This window comes from Rhea pennata, chromosome 1 (genome assembly GCF_028389875.1).
Source record: "Rhea pennata isolate bPtePen1 chromosome 1, bPtePen1.pri, whole genome shotgun sequence".
In the NCBI taxonomy this organism is placed as follows: Eukaryota; Metazoa; Chordata; class Aves; order Rheiformes; family Rheidae; genus Rhea; species Rhea pennata.
The window spans coordinates 145,309,499-145,332,054 of NC_084663.1; the positions used below are offsets into that span (position 1 = coordinate 145,309,499).

Consider the following 22,556-nt stretch of genomic DNA (forward strand, 5'->3'; position numbering starts at 1 on the left):
CTTGATGAGAACTCAAGTGGCAGCACTCAGGATGTAAGCCCAGCAGGAAGAGCAGGACTTTCTCTCATATTCATGCCACCCTTCCTGATGAGTGTGACTACAGATGCCACAGATACTTGACCAATTTGGTATTTCGGACTTTAATTTTATCCACCAACTCCTGGTTCAACTCACCTGAGCAATTTGCATAAACATTCCTTAGAAACCTACATTCCTAAGAAACTTACAGACTACAAGGATTTGTATCAATAACAGAAGAGAACTTTTCCATGTGCTCCGTTTGCATTATTTTCCTCCTATCAACTACAAACCCAAAAGATTCACTGAAACTTTAGTGGCACTTCATTAAAAAAATTGCCGTCTAGTCCTGAGATTACATAACTGATGTTAGTGATGGGCCATGACCCAACAGCAGCAGTTTCAGAGTTTAGTTAATTCACTGTGTTTCTGAAATAATAGCATAGTTCTGCATAAATTTTGCCAAAAAAATGGATTTTTCAAAAATTCACCACCAGTTAATACTAAAGCTGAAGACTGTTTCTAGCACTCTGACCAGGAGAAGACTTATCAAATGGTAATCATGGAGCTTACTTCAGAGACAGAATAATCATGGAATTTTACTTCAGAGTCATGTATAATGTTAAGCTATTGTTTGATTTTTATGAGAATTCATCTATTGAGTGCTTCAGCTACTTTTTATACCATATAAAGTATAACTTTTCAATTTAAGTAATGTATGCTATTTATGCATCTTTTTCCCTATGCTGCTGTTATTATAGGAAAGAATAAGCCTTCTAAAAAAATATAATAGATATCATTAGATTGTAATTACAATCAACTGGTAAGGTCACTGGCAAAGGCATTTATAAGCTGAGAGATAGTGCCTTTGAAATACTAAAAAAAAAAACCCTAAGCTGAATGATTAAGTACTCATGAAAACGTCTAGCTTCGTTAGCCCTACCACTATGCTCTGGGTAAGGCAACAATAATTGTTGCAGCTCAAAATCTTTTCAATTATGATCAAAACATAAGTCTCAATGGAGGAATGACTTAATACAATTAACTAAGGAACAAGAATCATGTAGTAACTTCAAGTATATTACAAACAGCTATGTTAACTTTATTCCTCAATTTGTTAAATTACTGAGAAAGCAGAGAAAAAAAAGAAGCTTCCCAAAATCCAGACAAAGTCTATAGTTTTCAAGTCTGCACTTTAGCAGTTTTCATATGAACAGTGGTACACTTTGCAATCAAACTGAACTTGAATGAAAGTAAGCTTGGAGCATAAATTTTGAAATGATTAGTTTTTCAAATGAAGCAATGCCATTTAAGTCATTCTTACCTGCAGAAGTCTTCACGATTTCTGAAGTGTTTCTAAGACCCATAAAATCAAATTGATAGAGTCTCCAGGATTTCTGGTCAGCAGCTTCAACTGAATTTTTTCTCCATCTGTAAATCATTTCCTCTTTAGGATAGCCATCTAGAAATTAAAACACATACATATTTTGTATTTCATAATAAAGATGTTGTAAAACAGTTTGGTTTTTTTTCATGTGTTTATGACTGTTTGGAATATCTACATTTCTGATTTGTTGCTTTCCTGGTCATTTTGGTGATACAATTCAACTGAAGAGTTTTATGGCACTTCAAAATAAAACTATAATTCTGAGAAAACTATGTTTTCATAATCTTTGTTTTTTTCCAGTGGAGACAAATTCTGATTGGTTCTATCAGTAGTAGATCTCTTCAGCAATGCAGATGATTGTAGTAATTTGATGGGTGCACACAGGAATATACTGCTTTACATACGCTCTGAATAAGCTGTGCAAACTAATAGCATGATATAAAAAAACCCCATGGAGTAAGATGTAAACAAATGAAAAGGACAGATTATTTTATAAGTGACAATAGTTCTAATGTGGTGAGAGCTACTATATTTCTGAAATGAGCTCAGTACAGTGCAGCAAAGAATATTTTTAATCAGCATGGGATTTTTAAAATGATTATGCTTCATACTGCTTCTAAAGGCTGTAGTATTAATGAGGCATCACCTGATCTCAACAGCTGAAATAGCTTCTAAAAGTCTTGTTTTTTCAATTAGCACAAAACAGTCATAATTAATTTTCATGCCCACGATTTAATTTCCTTTTTTTTATTAGAAACTGTCTTTTTCCAATATAAGTCCAGCAACAAATCTCCCATTGCCATAATCATAACAATAGACCATCTAGAAAACAACAACAAGCCCATCCCAGTTGATTAGATTGTTCTCTAATGCATAATCCACTAAATTCCCATTCATCTAATAATTAATAAAGTAGATGTAAATTACAAGGCAAATTAAAAGCAGAACAATGGCAACAGCCGGTTAATATAACTAGCTCATCAGTAATTTGGGGTTCTGATAAATTTTGATATTTGTGTTACAAAACACCTTCTCACGGTGCTACTTTCTTCCTGCCTTTTCTGTAACTACCTTGTTCACCTTGTTTAAGGTTCTACCCCACTGCGGCATTGTTATAAGGTGTGCGTGACCTCATTTATCCCACTTACTAACGCAGCATGAAAAATATCCCTGTGTCCTGCTTCTCTAATCTTTAGAAAACAACTGTGTGTTAATTCAAAATGCCACATTCACGTATTCTCCATCAATGCAGATATAGAAATAACCCATAAAGAACCCAACTAAATAATAAATAAAAGCCCCACTGTTTTCTACTAGAACTCTTGCTGCCAAGCAAATTTCACTGCCAGTTCTGCTGTAATGATCTGTGAGATTGATTTAAAGTTTTTTTTTTTTTTTTTTTTTTTTTTTTGCCTGGCAGATTATGGCAGAGGAGGCAGAGGTACACCGAAAGAATTAGGCTTTACAGGGTTTGTGAGCTCTGTAGCTTGGCGTCCTCTGAAATCTCAAGTTTGGCTCCTAATTGACAGAGACATGTGATGACATTGCTAACTGAACAACATTTCCATCTAGCTGAAAGCTCTACATTCTACCTTAGAAATCTTCTCAAATTGACTTCATTTTGGAGACTCGGATGTGTGTCCTCAGTTCATGAGGGAAGAGGCATCAAACAGTCACCTTGCTGCATCAGGGTGGATATGCTCTCTGGCCACCTGGCAGTGTCAGAGCAACCACTTCCCCAGAAAGTGGTACCAAGATCGCAACAGAAGCTACCCCACAGTCAGTGTCCTAATCCCTACAAGGGTGGGCTTGCCATGTGCTATGGAAGAAAGGAAGCCATCATCCTGTCAGACTCCCTGCATCAGCTAAAGCTGTAGAATTTCTCTCTCGGACTGCTAATTTGCAGATTTAGCAGGCAGTAGATGGTGCCGCTTTTCTCAGTAACTTGCAGGTGAATTCTAAAATATTCCCTCATTAAGATCACATAGACTGCAGCAAAATATTAGGTTCTTAAGAAGTTGGATTGGGACTGCAGTAAGAAAGAAGATACCCACAAAGGATATACTCCTGCAAAAAATAGCTTCAGTGAAGATGAAACTGTCTTCAACCACATACTGAGCTCACTAATAGTTTGGGAGGAAAGACTAGTTTAGGGAGAGAAGGGATCGTGTAAATGTCAACATATTTCATCTGACATGTTCAAAATTAAATATTTCAGCTCCGAAACATTTCTTTTGAACATTTTAAAAATGAAATCTTCTAACTTCATTGAGGCTATGTTTTTCTTTTATTAGAATTTTACCATAATAATTGCAGGTAAAATGTTTTAGATAACCTGAAAGTAAAACAAACAAACAAACAAAAAACATTATTTTAGGTTGGTCTAAAATGAACTTTTAAAAATTTTCCAAATTTCACTGAAAAAAAAATATGTGGCTCTTAGACTTGAATTCAATTTCTTAATTTCTTCCTGTTTTGTTGGTTTTTTTTTTCACACTCTGGCCACTCTGCTCAAAATCCATTACATTCTCTGTAATCTTAGAAACTATCATATGACGTATGATCCAGGCACAGCTATTTATTCTGGCATGAGAAGATTGTGGTCAGCAAGGAGTTCAGGAGATTCTCATCCTTCGCTATTTTTCCAAGATTCTTTGACTAAGAAGAGATAAATTCAATTTCAGAATACATATTTTCAGTATTACTCATTTTCTTTAAATAGTAAGCGACTGACTTCAGGAGACTATCATGACCTTTCAATAATAGTCCCCTTAATCCACAGTTACTGACATCTGCTCTTACAGTGGTTGGATTACTTACATCAAAGGCGGTAAGTACAAGTGATTCAATGAGAGTTGTTTCAGCCTGTTGAAAAACTGCTGTTGTGTTCTGATCCAGTGCCAGGTGATTTCACTTTTCAATTCATTTATAGGATATAGCATTCCTTACAGAATACTGGCACAACTATTTGGTACAATGTATCACACCTAGGATTCATTTAACTTACAGAATGGACTATGAGTATGCCAATTCATGATGGTTCTTATTTTAGTTATAAGCAATATTTGTTGTATAGAGCCTAATTGCTTCTAGCCCTCTAACTGCTTCATTTTAGAAAATATCAGACCTGGAGATTCAGTGCTTCCAAAAGAAAATGCATCCTCCAAAGTTCAGCCTGCGACACGACTGAGAGTTTATTATCTATAGAAATGTCTGTTTCCTTTCGCTTCCCTAGCATGACAAATGGCAGTAAATTACCTGAAATTCATGACCTCGTGGCATTCAGCCATCCACACCGAACAAAGTGGTATCAAGTGTATTTACACTGTCAGGTTGCTTTGAGTTATGTAAGAACATCCATACTGAGGCAGGCAGGGCAGAGCTCCAAGAGGGCTAGCAGGCTACCCCACAGCTGCCAGTAAAGGCTGCTTCAGGAACAGCATGGAAAGAAGACAAACATGACACTCGTGTGCTACAGCCCTCCCAGCTCTGGCAATCTGGGATTTAGGAACTGCTCAACCAAGACGTGTATCAGCATCTTCATTTTTCCTCCGAGGAATTTATTCAATTGTCTTTCAATTCTCCTCTTCTTTGGTCCTATGGTTACTTTGTAGCCCTTCAGCTCTTCCATGGGATTTACATTTATATGCTGCTGTGTCCAAGAATTTTAGAAAGTATCTTGACCATTTGGATTTTTGTAAGACTAGCAATACAGGCATTTGTAAAATCAAGTCAAGAACAAATTTTGTGCAAGTTATTTCTTTAGAAGCCCACTGGGCTTTCATCAAACATATTTAATGGCTATTCCAGTTAATATAAATGATCTGTACCTTCTTTATTTTATTCGAAGGCTTAAATATATACATTTTCAAAGTATACCACAGACTTTAATTCTCATTATACAAACATTGCTAAGTAATAAATGTACTTTTTGCCATTTGGAAGGTGGACCTATTATAACAGAAAATCTAATTGTCATGGCAACCTGCAAAGTTATGTGGATTTTGTTTTATTTCCCTATCATTAGTTCAATAATTGAACTCATGTTACCACATCTACCACTGTATCATTTATAACAGATATGTTAAAATATTTAAACTCCATTCTTTTTATTCATACCACCTCACTTTCTATAGAAAGTAGGTGATTTGTGCATAAGAATCTGCTTAAGTGCAGCAGATGGGATCTGAAAAAGTAACATCCAGAGATATTGTGAGTGTGAGTCCCACTGAAATTCGGACCTGAGTTCCTATTTAAAGTCAAGGCCAGAAACTTCTCTAGGTGGGATGAGAGGCATATGCAATTACAAGCTGGCAGCTTAAAAAACACTCACGTAGCCTTGAAGCATGTTTGCAACAGGAGTCAGCACTGATGGAAAAGCAGCATATAGCCATTGATCTATCTGTGCCTATTAGTGCGTGCTTCCTCTAAGTCTGATTTCCCCAGCCTTACTATTGGTCTGGAATCAGTGTTTGATTTTTTTGATTCACCTTCTTTTCTGTGAGAATGGGCCTGTTTCAGGAAGGGAGTGGGGATGGAAGGAAGATAGCAGGAGGGAGGTCATGTCAAAAAGGACACAGACATCTTGAAAAACTAGTTTCTATCTGCAAAACTTTATTTGTAAGTGTATCCCCAAAGGTAGTATAAATGGGAGACTGGGAGAAAAAAAAATCCTTCATTTTTTCAGATATGTTTTCCCCTACATTAAATCAGTTTGTCTGTTTTACTTCAGGTTCCTCACACTTTTGTTCACATGTAACACGGGCAGACACAGTTTGTACAGCAATAGAAAAGGAAGGAATAATACAAGTAAGCTATTCTCTCTTTCCTCTTCCTCGCCTTGGGAAAATTTGTATGCTCAGAGCATGCAACAGGGAGTTAAGGAAAGCAGCAGCCACACTGAAAATAGGGGGGAGGCAGGCAAGAAAGGAAGGATGGGTTCAGTTAAGTATCTGCTAGGAGGCTGATGCTTGTGACAAGGGTATATATTTGAAAGACACAGCTGGATTCTAGGAAGGCTCTCAGATTCAAAGTCAGGAGAAAGTGTGATCTGAAAGACAAACCATGTCGCAATCAGCTAGTACTCAGAGTTCACACAACAGACAGGGAGGGAGTGTTGTAGATTTGTTACTGCAGATAAAGGTCTTCAGGAGAGGATACACAACACACTTAGAGGCAGGTGATGAGCAGCTCTTAACACCTTACTCATAACCAGCTGCTTCCAGACACACTTTGCTGGAATTCAGCTTCCTCTGATGCTACTCAGTAAACTCCCTTAGGGTTAATCTGGATGCCTCTGTCAACACAGCCTCAGATGAGGGGGACAATGAAGTCCAGAAACGTGCCCTTCTGTGGTACCTTGCTGTGGATGACAAATCACCTACTTCCACAGAAGCCATCTAAACTCTTTTTCTTCTTAGCAGGCTTTATAAATGTTTCTTCATTGGCAAGTAAACTGGATTTATAAACCCACTCTCAATATTTCATAGGAAGGGATTTCTCAGAGATCCGTTCCCATATCTGTCCAGTGTTTGGTTGACTTAGAAAGGGTGCATGTTTATAACTTTGAGAATCAGCAGATCCCCCTGCGAAAAATGATACTACAATGGTTTTCATGATCATATACACTTTTTAAGCATAAATAGATGGCAAAAAGAGCAAAGTTCCAGTTCAACTAGATTAAAATAAAAAAAATGTGGAGGATATAGAAATTTCATAATTACTGTGTTTTTACAAGGAACTCATTGGAATAGACTGAAGAAGAAAGAGGAAATGAGAAGAGACATTTAATTTTGCTTACTTAAAACCTATGCAAAAAAATACTCTTGTTATTTAATGCAGATTGACTTCTGCACGTCTACAAATAAAAGTGACTAGCTTTTCTCTCATTCACTGCTTAAAAATTTAATGATGAGACATTTTAAAAGGCAACTGTAATAAAAAAACAGACACAAATGCCATACAGATAGCTTTAAAACCTGAAGTGATTTATTTCAACAGTTGTAGACAACTGCACTTAGGTGATAACTACAGCAATTCTAAACATTATTCTTTGCCCTATTTGCTTGCATTGGTAATTGGCATCTTATTAACAGTACATTAGCTCATGGAAAAAAAATCTAGCAGCATACCCATAACTGCAGAGTAATGGATCTAATGCTGGCTGAATGTTAATGGATATATCTCCCATTGAAGAGAATATGGTTTTCTATCTAAAAATGTGCTTTAATATGAGTATGATATCACTTTGGCTAAGAAACAGAAGATCCAGTCAGCATCATCAGCAGTATTGCTTAATTATTCTTTTATCCTAAACTAATTTTGTTCAGAGGGAAGTGCTAGAATGCAAATATAACTGTACATTATACAGCAGCTTAGCTCTTGGGAGGGACTTGTGGTATCAATGAATCTTTTGGGGCCTTCAAAATAGAAAGGAGGAAAAGGGAAGTGTTGTTGTCAGAGGACTTAATCTGGTGCAAATAAATCCCAAGGGAAGGTTTTTTGTTAAGTTAACTAGCTCTTGTAGGAGATAAACATTCTCCTCATTCATTTCCATTGATAGAAATATTCTAAGCTTGCCTCAAAGAGGGAAGAGAATAAAGAGTTGAAGATGAGCAAGAAAAAGAATGTAGAAAAAGAAAGAACAAGAGTGGACTGAAAAGAGAGACAAGGTCCCTCAAAGATGCTTTGAGATGTTGCTTTTCTATATGCTCCCTTTCTCAAACAGGTATAGTTTCCTTTAAAATCCAGCAGATACTTCTCAAATATTAGTGCTATGACTTTCTTGCAAACAGTCCCATTCTAGTATTTTAAACCATAGGTGAAATGGGTTGAAATTGCATTAAGAAAATAAGGCAAGTCTTTGTCACACCTTTTGTATTCTCTATGTTCACCAAAACACAGTTTTTCATTTTGGGTTCCTTTGCAACTGGTATCAAGAGTGACATGTTTTTGGAAAATGGTTGAATTTGTCACATTTTATCCCTATAACTACACTTCTTCTAGTCTTGCAAAAACCTTCAACTTTTCTCAAAAAAAGTCTTATCTTACAGCCTGTCTTAATGTTTTATTGTACTTTCGTATTTATTTACTTATTTTTCTACTTGTTAATAGTTTTGTTTGGAAGGCAATTTTCAGAAGCCTTGCACACAGCAATTGCTTTTGCCTATTTCCTTGCATTGCTCTGGCTAGCAAACTATTCCATTGCTAAATAGAACACCTGCTAAACATTCATATTCCTCTGATTCAGCTATTCTGAACCCTCATTTTAACATCATTAGCGGTAAATGGGCTCATCTTAAGCTTAGCATATTGGATGTAAACTGTACCTTCTCCAAAAGAGTATTCTTGCATGGATCAGAATATTTGGGCATATATAAAAACCCGGTTTAGCCATATATAGTCTTGTTCATAGTCTTTCTTGAATAGATACTTCACCTCAACCTCCTGTTCTGTTGCATATAGAACAATGTGAAGATTTTACCCTTAGTTTTCTAGTTTTCTGCAGTACCACTGCTTTGCAGAAAAAAATGAAAGTCCTGAAACTTTTTTTCTGAGTTCAAATTCTGTTGTGAATGTGTCTGGAATATTTATTTGTTCTCTTCTCCACGTATTTAGAAGTCTTCTACTTATAAACAATGATACCAGAAAGAGATGGAAATTCATTTTCTATGTCCCCGTAATGATTTTTTTCCTTATAATAATCTTGTGATGCTTCACATCTCTCTCTCAGGAGAGTTAGACCAAAAAAGTAATCCAAAACTTTATTGATAATGATGTTTAGATATTTTTTTGATAACACAGATCATGTCTCAAATTTCTGTTGGCTATGAAACTTCCATTCCAGGGAAGGGAAAAGCTTCAGAAACAAATGGTAAGGAAAAGGTCTTTCAGAATCTGCTGGATTCCATGCTTCTGTGCCACCCCATGCTAGACTTTCTGTACCCAAGGCAGCTATGTAGAGAGATGGGAGGCATCTCCTGAGCAGTTAGCATTGTGGGAATGGGGGCAAGAAAGATTCAAACAGCTGGCAGTCTCATCTCTTAGCTCTTCATTTACCTGGACTTAACATGGCCGTGGGTATTTACTTAATGATGCTGTGAATTCAATAGATGTACTGTTGATGGGATATCAGCCTCGTTATTGTTTGCTAAATATGTACACTAAGTTCTGTAATGGAAAACAAATAGTGCAAAATGAATACTTTGACAGTTAAAATTTTGAGTTTGGTCAAGTGTATGGACTCAAATAAGAAGACAAAAATCACTTCTCTTTACAATTTGTAACTGAGTAGCAAAAACTATTATGCTGCATGCATGATTTTCTCATGTCTATTTAGACATGAATTCTGTGCTGATTCTACTGAGAGCAGATTTTTACATGCTTCGTAAGATTTTCCCTGATATTTGCAAAGTATGAGTGGCTGCATACTCAAGGAGAATCTCAGGCAATGTCAATCACCAACAGTTTTCTGTATAAATTATGACTCTTAATTCAACTCTACGAAAGAAGAAGCCAACATAATAAAAAAAGAGCAGATTAAAAACATTTGGATGAATTAAAGGAAGTCAAAGCTCTTATCATCAAAATTTAAAACCAACTGGTGCCTACATTTGGAGAAATTAGAAAAAAAGCTATAAAAAGGAGCCAAAGTGGAATATAAGCCCCTATGGCATGTTAAAGGAATACCTGTCAATTCTACAATTTTTTGATCTAATGACTTTCACTATAGCTAGGATGCAACCTCCCTGATTTATTTAGTTAACTTACACTTCTGTTGAAGATGCTTAGTGAAGTAACCCTTCTAAAGTAAGTGCCTAAACTGCTCACGACTATGCTGGACAGAAGTGCTGCAGAAAGATGCTGGCTAAATGAGTGCAAATGCCTAATCTGGAAAACCCTTTTTTTTTCTTTTTTTTTTTTTTTTCCTATGAACTAGGGAACCTCAAATTTAGGGGCAGAATAAGTGTGTAAATTAAAAGGAGTATACTCCATCAGAGTTCTTTAACACAAATATATGTGCATAAAAGATAACCCATAAATGCTCAGTGTCCACTTCACAGAATCACAGAATCATAGGATCACAGAATGGGTAAGGTTGGAAGGGACCTCTGGAGATCATCTAGTCCAACCTCCCTGCTCAAGCAGGGTCACCTAGAACATGTTAGACAGGGTTGCATCCAGGTGGGCCTTGAAGATCTCCAGAGAAGAAGACTCCACAACCTCTCTGGGCAACCTGGTCCAGTGCTCTGTCACTCTCACAGGGAAGAAATTCCCCCTCACATTCAGGTGGAACTTCCTGTGCTGCAATTTCTGACCATTGCCTCTTGTCCTATCACATGGGACAACTGAAAAGAGTTTGTCCCTGTCCCCTTGACACCCTCCCTTCAGGTACTTGTACACATTGATCAGATCCCCCCCTCAGTCTTCTCTTCCCCAGGCTGATCAACTTCAACTGCATTGGATATTCTTTGATGAGAAACAATAACATAATCTTGCCTTTACCGCTTCTAATGGTAAGAATTAACTGCATATTCAGGGCAGGACTACCTTATGACTATCCTGATAAGGCAGACAATATTGTTTGCTTCATCCATTACTTTGTTTTACAAAATGCTGAGGAAATGTGTTTGGGCTTGCGTGAAATCATATAATGAATTTGAGAAGATGCTGATGGAGACTCAGAGCCCCAGCAATGTAAAAAGCAAGGACATACATAACCCAGGAAATGAAAGAAAATCTACCTGTAAAGTTTTTTTACTCCATGGAAATGGAGAGAAATGGACAGAACATAATTTACTTACAGGAAAGTCTTCCTTTCTTAACATGTAATCTATACCATCTTTTTACTTCAACACTTGATATAAGAAGTTTTTTAATACTGAGCATTCATTTTGTCTCCCACATGGAGATGACAGGATCTGAAGATTATGACATTCCTATTTCATATTATTCATATGAAGATTGAGATACTGCTACTCAATAATTAATATCCATATTATACATGTATATATATACTTATACATATACAGGAATGTAACTGAAGAGTTAATTGCTAATGTATATCAGTATAGTAATGCAATATAATGATTAGAAGAGTACTACAGTGGGCATCTAAATAAAAGTAACTAAGCTATTCATTTGTACAAAGTATATTAAAAAGAACTGGCAAGGAATATCCTGCATTTGTAAAGAAAGATAAGAAAAAATCATATTCTCATACAAAATAATCATAATTAGTTAAGCACAGTTGAAAAACAAATGACATTCACAGTTTGAAGAAAGGTGTTAAAATGAAGTAGTAAGAATACCCACAGTAGTATTAGCATCCACCTATTTATCAGTAAAGTACTTGGGCTGGAAAAACTCAGCAAATTATTTGTATTGTTCCCTCTACAGACATTTTCCAGTGTGGGATATGATACTGGAGATGGATGTACTAGAAGATCCAATTTCAATTGCATAAATAAAGTCATTGCATTTATATATTCAGCTGGCACAGCCCTTTCAGTTTGTGACTACCTTGAACTTCACTTAAACCCTGCAGAATTCAGATATCAACAATACTTTTCCTGAATTACCAGGAAACCCATTTTAGGCTTTACAGCTTACAAAAGCCATCAGAAATGTGCTATACTCAGTCAACATAGTTTTAATGGAAGCAAGTTGCAAACTGAAGATTACCATGTAAGATCATTATGACCTTTTTATAGGTCTTTTCAGAATGCATCATGATTGGTTAATAAAAGGTAAAACACCAGAACATTCAAATTGAAAACACAGCTTAATTTCTAAGTACCATCATTTCATTGTAGAAAAGAGGAATTTGCAGTATAAACTCAAAACTAAACACAGAATTTCCATTGGCCTGAGGTTAAGCAGGGTTAGCTATTAGAAGATTTTTGAAATACTGTTGCTGTTGGGAAAAAAAAAGCATACAAATATTTTTATTGGAAGACTAATCCTTCCATTTTACCTCACAGTATAACTTAACACGTGTAACTGACATTATTGGAAAATCTCCCCGAACAAAAAAGTAGTTATTTACAACTACCTTCTTCCAGTCAGATTTTTTCAGTCCATCAGCTATTTACAAAGAAATGAATGGAATCTGCTTGTTCATGTGGTCATTACCCTGATATAAGTATATTTTCAGTCACTTACTAATGTCAGATTGGCACACACACCCACATTCACACCAAATAAGCTTTTATATCTGTGTAAAGTCAGGCAACAAAGAAAATTCCAGTTTTTGTCATACATTGCTAGATTTCAATTGTATCTCCATCGGATTTGTCTGAACCTTATTGGCATAGATGCAAGACTGGACAACTGAAGTTAAATTTAACATAATTTTTGTATACCATAACACTTAGAAAAAGACTAGTTCCTGAGAAGGTCATAGCTAAGATGCAATATCTCTGTTCCTAATAATAGCTCATCAATCAGAAATTATCTGAGGAAAGTAAGTTTCAGATGAACATGATGTTATGTTGAGTCTGATATATTTATAGCCATAATCAGTTAAATTAGGAAGGGCCTTGCACTGTTTTCCTTTAGATGTCAGCAACAGTATTATGATGAATTGGCAAATACATTAATTTTGAATCCACTAAATTTGGCCTGCATCTTCTCTAGAAGCATTTGGGAACACCTTGGTTTGACATTTACTTTCCAGGTATCTCAGGGCTATATTTCCCTAATCAATGCCTTCCTGTTCCCAAACTCTAATATTTGTATTCTAATATCATTTGATCTCAAGATATTGCTTATGGAAATTAGATGACATTCCTATGTAATGTACCACTCCAAGTATTCTTCACCGCAGAGACTTTACTGTGATGCATCTGTATATCTCACTGTCTTAATTTCTTGCCAAGGTATGTTATTTCTAGTACATAAAAGTGTTATTGTGGTTAGTTTTGCTTTAATTAGGCAATAAAGTTCTTTCTAAAGCTACTGAGGAGTCATATTCTCTTTCTTCTCTCCCAAGATCCCCGTGCTGACTATAAATCTATGCCTTGTAAATTCTGAGTCTCCCAGTACCTTCTTTCTTCAATTTTTGGTCCCGTACTAATCATGATCTAAATCTATTCAGACAATCAGTTATTGCTAAAATTGCAGGACTGTGGCTGAGCTAAGGCTGAAGAACCCGTCTTAGTTATATCCTTGCCTAAAAAAAAAAAATTCCATACATTCCAGTTTTCCATGTAGTGCAATATTCCTAAACTACCAGTTTCACAGACAGCTTTGGCTTTAGTTAGTTGAGAATTATTAAGATCAAATTCTTTGATCTTAATCAAAAAAGGTTTCAGAACAAGGTAGTACCCAAAATAAGACTGCATACCAGCTGCCTGACTTTTCATTGACATCCTTTCTCTACAGATGCAGAACAAAACACTCTTTAAGCTTTCCCCAGTTTTGTTCTGCTTCATTTCTTGCAAGGCTTTCAAACAGCAGCATTTTGTAGCAGCCTGCAACACAAGTAACTCCAGTAGCTCTGAATCCTCTGAAGGCTACATTTCCTCAAGGTACTTCCAGGGCAGCAGGCCTTAGCTCACACACCTAAGAATGTGGGTACAAGGGTGCTCCAAGTTTTGCCAAAGCATTCTAGCTTGCCACACCACAGGGAGCCTAGAAGCCCTATACCAGCTTTCTGGCCTGTGGTTGAGTCGCAGTGCCTTTATTGCAGTAGTAATAATGACAATATTACCAGTTGGGCAAAGCAGTGTCCAGGTTCTCTCAGCGTAATTTGTTTTGGGAAAATGTGTGCCCATGTTGTTGAAAGAAAATATTTATCTGTGTTTCCAGTTCATGAGAAAACTTTTCTAAAAAATGTGGTTTTTTTGTGTGCTTATATTTAGACAAAAATCATCTCATTATAAAACAGTAAGATTCTTCATGTAAGATTCTGAGAGTCAAAATTCCTTTTTTGGAATTTTTGGGACAGGTCTATTCTTAGACCTGTCTTAGACAGGTCTAAGACAAGACCTTAGACTTAGCTTTTTTCCAAGTTCCCCATTATTTTGCATTCCTGTTAATTCTCATAGCCTGGCATAACTTTCTGAACAGTGACGTTTTGTTCTTCTGAAAAGTGCACTGCTGCCTCTATTCCAGATCCAATATAAATCATACTGACAACTATTAAAAAATAATCCCCAAATCAGAAAGTCAGAACCTCAGCAGTTTTTGTTTCACATGTCTCTGGGCCAAGCTACAGTAATTAAATCTTTTTTAGCCTGGTTTGCTTAGGAAATGAAGCTTATGTAATTATATTCCTTGTGTATGTATATGTGTATGCCATCTGTCCTTGCCTCAATAACTTTTGAACCTGCTCACCAATTTTAGTGAAAACTAGCTGAAAAGGCTAAGTCTCAAAGGTATACTCTGTGAAATGAAGCTCTCAAACAGGGGAGACATTTCCTACTAATGTCCCTAAAGAAGGAAAAGGCTGCAGCTTTACTAAATATCAGAGAATGCCAACAGACACTCATCCTCAAGCCGCATGTCCTTGGGATATTGGCCTTCATTATTTTCACTGCTCCTGCAATCACAAATGCTGCTGACACTGGGAACACTGCACTGAACATGATGCAGTTTATGCCACCAGCCACTCCGATGGGTTGAGAGGACTTGTCCAGCAAAAAACGGGAGGGGAACAGAGCACTTATTCTTAAAAATATATATGTGGATTTATCCAGTCCTACCACCCCACACATTTCAGAGCTCAAAGTCCCATTCAACACTTGTCCTGACATTGTCTCTAGCATATAATTTCCTTTGTGTTGCCTTCATCACATATTTCTCCAGCAGTGCTATTTATTTTAGCATCCCTCCCAAAAGATCTTTTGCTACTACCACGCACTATTTGGCTGACAATATATTTAATTGGGCCCTAGGTTGCTGTGGTTTGTCCAGGGACAAATAGGGCATCTCATCCATCAGCCTATCAACAGGAGAAAATCTGTCATCAAGGGAGCTTTCTGGACTTTGCTTTCTCCTTCTCAGCAAACATATGTTTTTCAACTATAATAGCTGACTTTGCCCTAAATGCTATTATTTCATGCCACTTATATTCATTTGAAGATGATTCAAAATGCCCCACTCAGATAACCACTAACACCAAGACTTCTTCACTTACATTACCTTAATACATTTGTGTTTCTGCTGTTATCTTAAATTTTATTTCTGAATTTTCTTTCCAGGCATGGCTAGAAAGCTAGCATTTGATTTCCTGGAAAGTATTTTGGAAGAGGTATATATTTTAAATATCTTCCCATGCCCCCTTCCCAAGCTGTCGCCTAATCTTTCTGTGTATTTAAAACCCAGTGTTAAGTGATCTTCATTCTGTCTGTTCACTGAGGACAGATTGCTGAAAATGCTAGAGGCAGTTGTCATCCAAAACATCTCCAGAACTGGAAGCCCTGCTCTGAAACCACTGGGACAGAAACATCACAGAAGGAGAGAGCAAAGGGATTTGAGTACAATGGGCTCAGATGGTTGGTGTATGTCTTCAAACCTTGAACCAACTTTCCAAGGGTCTGGCACCAGCAAAAGAGTCAGCAGAATCATATGCTCTGCTGCTGCAGACAGCAGACAACCGCTAACTTTGGCTGGTTTAGAGCTTTCTTGCTTGGCAGGAACAGGCTTTTAAAGCAAGGAAATCAAGATGGCAAGAATAAATGCACAAGTGAAAAAAGGGTGTAAATAGTGCCCTACAGCCCAAAATATGCTCCTTGACATCACATACCAGAACTAAGAGAAAAAGGTGAAAATGGCCCAGAAGGCAGAATTTGTTTTCTCTTTGAATCTAAATCTCATTATGAGAAAGGAACAGGACAAATTTCAATGGAATATGAATACATTGAAAAAATTGTAAGTATCTGTTACAAGCTTTCCAGATCAAGAAAAGACACCATTCTGTGAAAGTAAGACCTCCCTTTCTTGAATGATAACCCAGACGCTGACATTCAAGCTTAGTTTAGTAATAATAAAATCGTGTCTCTTTACTAGAGAAAGAAAGAGAAGTCTACCACCCACTCATTACAGCAGTGTATTTAGATGTACAAGACTCCCTCTCCTAGTTGTCAACAGTTTCCTATTTCTATTGAAAGGGGCTGAAAATGTCCAGACTGCTTGAACAGAGCCATGCAGTCCCCTTATCTTTCACAGAAATGAAACTATCTGTGATCATACCAGCTGTCTGGACAAGACTAATCCTGCTCTTTTCCTACATGAAAAGACATCTACATCTTCCATGAGCCAGCAATGTGCCCCTGTGGCCAGGAAGGCCAGTGGTCTCCTGAGGTGCATTAGGAAGAGTGTTGCCAGCAGGTGGAGGGAGGTGATCCTGCCCCTCTTCTCAGCCCTGGGGAGGCCTCATCTGGAGTACTGCGTCCAGTTCTGGGCTCCCCAGTACAAGAGACACATGGAGCTACTGGAGACAGTCCAGGACAGGGCTATGAAGATGATCAGAGGGCTGGAGCATCTGCCCTATGAGGAACGGCTGCGAGAGCTGGGCCTGTTTAGCCTGGGGAAGAGAAGACTGGGGGGGGGTGTCTTATCAACGTCTAAGAAATCTTAACAGAGGGCATCAAGAGGATGAGGCTGGATTCTTCTCAGTGGTGCCAAGTGACAGGACGAGAGGCAATGGGCACAAACTGAAACACAGGCAATTCTACCGGAATATGAGGAAAAAATGTCTTCACCATGAGAGTGACCGAGCACTGGAACTTGTTGCCTAGAGAGATTGTGGAGTATTCTTCTCTGGAGATATTCAAAGTCCACCTGGACATGACCCTGTTTAACCTGGCAGTCTAAATAAACATATGAACAGAATATTAACTGTCCTGGCTTTTCAGCTGGTTTGGCAAAAGAAATTTTCAAAGAAAGAAAACAATAGTAACTGTAATACTATTATAGAGCAAAGCAAACACTGAGGCCCTTTCAGCATTAAAGTAACCTCTCTCTCATCAATCAAAGTTTAGTGCACTTCCATGAATGAGGTTGTGTATTAGGTAAAGAGTGAAAAATTCAGCTGAAGTCCAAACTTATTAGCAACAGCATATATAGGCAAATTTAACTAGACTGTGAAACCAATTACTCCGTCTTAGAAAACACAGAGCTTCTCCCACAGTTGGCCAGGATAAAAAAATACTGTCTCCTGAAAGCATCATCTCCACCTTCTCTCTCTATTCTTTTTTTATAACCATATATAACTTATATGGACTCACCTGTCATTTCAGCACCTCCCATATGGGGATGAAAAGAATTAGAGAAATGATATAGTGAGGAATCAGATGGGACAGATAAATTTTCTCCACCTTCTGTTGTTCAGTGTTGGAGACAAGATGGGATGTTCACTATACTTCTTTTACTTTGAGGAGAACATGAGGGTGACATCAAATATTTTAAGTGTTTATTGATAATTTTATAAAATTTCAGTATCCTTCCCTCTTTCTAATTGCTCTATATACACTGCCATTTGCTCCCCAGTGCTTCCTATTGTGATATATAACGATTTTGAGCCTTTCAGCCATTGTATTATTAAAAGTAAAGTATATATTTCTCATGTTTCTAGAGATGCTAATTAGCATGCCAGAGATGCTAATTAGCTGGAGTGTTCTTTACTTCAGAACATCAGGCCTGCACATGTGAGAGGACACTATGCAAATATCCTCTCTATAATTACTACTTTCTGTGAAAACATAGTTATATTTTTTCCTGATGGCTCAGACACTTCTGGTGCTTGGAGACCTCTTGGTTTACTTCTCCTTATAAAAATGTCATCAGATCTCTGGGGAATTACTTTGGGCCTATATTTCTCTCTATTTTTTGATGAGATTTAGATATGGGTGAGAGTTATTTATAGCATGTTCTAATGGCTACAGATGCTTTGAAGAGATCATTTCATGAGGTACATTTCCCTTCTAACTGCATAAAAGTCGAGAATTTTAAGAGTGAAAAGTCACTTTTTCCGACTCAGCATCTGATAATGAGACAGCACCTGCTGCTCATCTATATTATAATGAAGCCAAGCAATGCCCTTTAAAACTGGTTGCATTTTGAAACTGAATTATGACATATGGAGAGGAAGATGTTGATGCTGCTACATAAGTTGCCTAGCAGCTTGCTTTAACTAGGTGCTGTGTGTAAGCACACTAAGATGTACATTTTTACTGCAAAAGACCACAAAGTATGACCTTTAATATAGACTGCTTGTAGCAGAGTTTGTATAAACCATAAGGAGATAGGGGCTGAAGGGAGAAATTCTTTCCAGTCAGCCAAGTACTGTCAGATTTTCAATTAAATTCTATTAAAAAAGAAAAGAGCTGGCAACATTAAAAGCAGTAACTGACTTGACTGTCTGTTTTTTAGTATCAGAGAGAATGTGTCTACCATTGTGTATTTCTTGCATTCTTTCTCAATATGATAGTATAATCAGAACACTTTCAGGGAAGTGCAGCTGCAAAGCTATGCAGTCCTATGGCTGAAGCACAGGACATGTAATGGTAGAGTTAGTACTCTGGCAGTGATGAAGCAGCTCATCCTCAGGAGACTTTTAAGACTTAATGGCTTTGTCATAAGAGCCAGGAGAGGAAGTGCCTAGCTGTGCTATTCCAGAGCCAGCACTAGGAAGCCACCAAGATCTTGTTCCCGGTTGTCTTTGGCTGAGGAAAGCTGTAAGGTATACTAGTGATTAAGATTTGCTCTTTCCAGTATGTTCATTCTGCTGGTGGCTGAGAAGGCAAAGAGACCTTACCTGTTCCTTAACCATGGGGGGCAGCAGACAGGGATGTGGTAACACCGAGTTTGCTCTCCCTCTCCAATCTTTTCTACCTACACAAGCAGCTCTCCCAGGTGCACAGAGAACCTGACACGGATCTCAATTTGGAGACATCAGCCTCTATTTCCAGCGGCTGCAACAGGACCCCTTTGTAGCATAAGAAGCCCATACACCCATCAAAATTACACTATTATGATCCTTATGATTGCTGAAATATAAAAAATGCAAGTGAAATTGAACAATGAAACATCACTAGTTGCATGACAACTACTTGTTTCTATGAGATGTCAGATATTGTTTAAAATTAATAGCCTGGCATTATGGCTAGGTGTAATTCAAGACATTCTTGATTCTAGATGATCTGATGAGAGATTTTTTTTGTATTCCCTTTGCCATGTATGAATGAACTACCTTCTGAGAAGAAAGCACATTTCTGTAATAGACTACTGGTCTATATGGATCAAAGTCTGATTTTGCTCAAGCTTTCTCATTTCTAGGAAGTCACTCATGAGACACAACTGACTGAGTCTGTGAGTCATGCCACTGAATGCATGCCTATTAAGGTTGAAGACAGAATGGCTTTTCTCTGAGACAGCACACTTCTAACTCTGAGTCAGTCCCGCTCAGTTCCAGTGTGTCTCTCCTGATTTTCATGATGGTTTACACTCTTACATCCTTTCCCTGAAGAACAGAACTCATTGATGTGAGTGTAGTCATTCTGCTATGGGAATTACACAGATATTCAAGACATTTGCCTCTAGGCGGTTCAGGTGTGCAGCAGGAATAGAAATCATTTGAAATCCTTGTTGCCAAGCATCTTAATTCTTATATCCATTGCACACCCACCCTACTACTCAAAGGTGATAATCTAAAACATCTCACTTACCACTAACTTGTTTGGTATCTGTAATCCTTGCAACAACTCTAATGTTGAGTTGGTAAATGGCTTTCATTTCTTCAGTGCTGACCAGCATAATGTATATTAAATGGAAGACACTGAATTACTCAGACAGCTTCCCAGGTTCTAAATTAAAACTGTAAAAACTCCAGGAAAAGATCAACTAAATTCAGTGAAAATCTTTCTGTCCAAAGGGCTGCAGCAGTCAAAAAATAAATACAAAACAAATGAAAGGTTAAAAACAATAAGAATGGGAAAATCAGCCTGAAAACAGAACAGTTCCATGACAAAACACACTGTCATTTGGAACAGGGTGCTCGTCTTCAGTCAACCTATTTAAAAAAATTGAGACTAGAGGGAGCTGTGAGATGAATGATAGGAATGGCTGGATTCAGAAACAACCTTTGCATGAAGAGAGACTGAAAAATTTGGGATTATTTATTTCAGCAGTAAGACAAATAAGCAGTGTAGGCAAAAGCTTTCAAAATAATGAATGATATCAAGAATATGCCATGAGTGCTTCTAGATGAGTCCTCACAGAACACAAAAAGAAGATAAGATGTTATTAAATTCAGAGGGCACAAAATTAAAAAAAATAGAATTATTTTCTAATGAAGTATGCAGTTACTCAATAAAATGTATTGTCCAGTGACAGTTATTATCAAAGTCATCATTAAAAAATCTAAAAACATTAAACTAGTCTAGAGTTAATTCAGACACCAGGATGTATGCATTAGGATTTAAGAAAATGAAATAGGGGTTGGGAAAGACAGAAATCCTAACTTATTTCCAGGCCACATTTTGACCTATACCTGAGAACATTAGGAAGGAGGTTTCTCTCCAAGTGAGTGTGATGCTGATGCTGTCTGATAAAGCACCCTCAGGTCACCAGTGGGGAAAGGAAGGCAAAAAGGGTACTGTCACTGCCTGCCAGGATATCTACCAGTGTTGAAGGCCATGGGACCTTCCTCCGCCTTTCAGCTTGAGGTGCATCAGACAGTGGAGGAGCATGGAAATCACTGGACCTGTCATTTTATTGCCTGATTAGCTTCCAACACGTCTCCATGAGCAATCTAGCCAGGTTGCTCCCAGGAAGGTACAGATCTTCAACCTAGATTTTCAACCTATTTAAGGTGTAAGGTAAGACAAACAGCAGGCAGAGATCTGCTTATGATCTGACTGGAATTTTGATCTAATTCAGGCCTATGCAGAAGCCATATACTTTACATAGGCAGCCTCTCAAATTAACAAAATCATTTGCTTTTCTCTTGCAGAGCTTTTCAGAAACTTCACGTATTAGCTGGTGCTGAAATGTGATGCTAGACTAGATGAACTCCCTAGTTTGATCTTGTAATTTCTGTACTTTTAATAGCAGAGGACTTATGTTAATAAAATGCTGTTTCTGCTTTTCTTGCACACTCATGCAGTGTGAGCCAGGGTAATTTTCTTCCTTGTGATATTAAGTACAGTTAAAGGGTAAGTTCTTTTCCAAAATAGCTTGGAGACAAGTTCATTCTTTAAGTGTTCTTCACACTTTGCTGATAATGCATTTCTTGTTTATGTCTGGGAAACAAATATACCCCCTTTTGTCATCACTCTTGGATCCTGCTACACTTCTGCTGAGTGCTCCACCCTGGACGCCATTCCAACATCTATGTTGTAAATCATTTCTCTGCCTCAGGACCTTATATTTGCAAGGTCAATTGCTACTGAAATGATGATTACTATAAAGCTGCTATGTATAAAGTGGCTGACAATCACAGTGCCCTTGAGCACTGGCTGTAGGAGGTGGCTACCATCCCATTTGCTGCATCAGAAAAATGTGTAGTTAACCAGAGTACCGTTCACTCTACTGTATGGTACTAAAGAGGAAAAAATGGAGAGCCACAGTTCTATGATTTCATCTCCTTGATACTGAGCAATATTGAGCAAAAATGTAGCCAGAAAAATCTTTAAAATTAAAACTTTCACAGACATAAAGTTGATCCTGGCTCATAAATTTGCTTCTTCTCAGACAATTCTGAATAAATGTGCCCTTACCATACGTTTTCATATTTACAACTGGAACCTAAGCCTGTATTCCTTATCTATTTTGGAAGAATGGTATCTAATTTTTCCTTTCTGAATATAAAGCTGCACAAAATGGAGCAATTTAAAATTTCACAAGGAGATTCTACGTCTTTTTGGACTGGTGTCGGTTCCCATTCTGGTAATGCTTGTCTTCTCTGTGTCTCAGGAAAGCAGAGGGGCAGAGCAGGTAACAGGTCCCTTTTCATACGGGAAGCCAGCTTGGCTCCTCATTCTCCTCCATTTCAGAAATGGATTAGCAGGGGAAGCAATGCAGAGGTGAACCAATCAGCGGCAGCTCATGGTGGAAGACCAACTACAGAGTCAGGAGCAGAACCAAAGCCTTTCATGTCACAGGCCACCTCTGCTACATTACATTACTTATCCCAGTGGGTAACTGG

General features: G+C 37.6%; 1 protein-coding gene across 1 annotated transcript in view; it reads right to left on the bottom strand.

Annotated features, from left to right (window-relative positions):
• Positions 1 to 22,556, bottom strand: part of GABRG3 (gamma-aminobutyric acid type A receptor subunit gamma3) — a 321,544-nt gene that overhangs the window by 45,154 nt on the left and 253,834 nt on the right. The window contains exon 6 of the mRNA XM_062574967.1: positions 1,343 to 1,480. Coding sequence (XP_062430951.1) covers positions 1,343 to 1,480 — 138 coding nt within the window. The remainder of the gene's footprint in view (positions 1 to 1,342; positions 1,481 to 22,556) is intronic.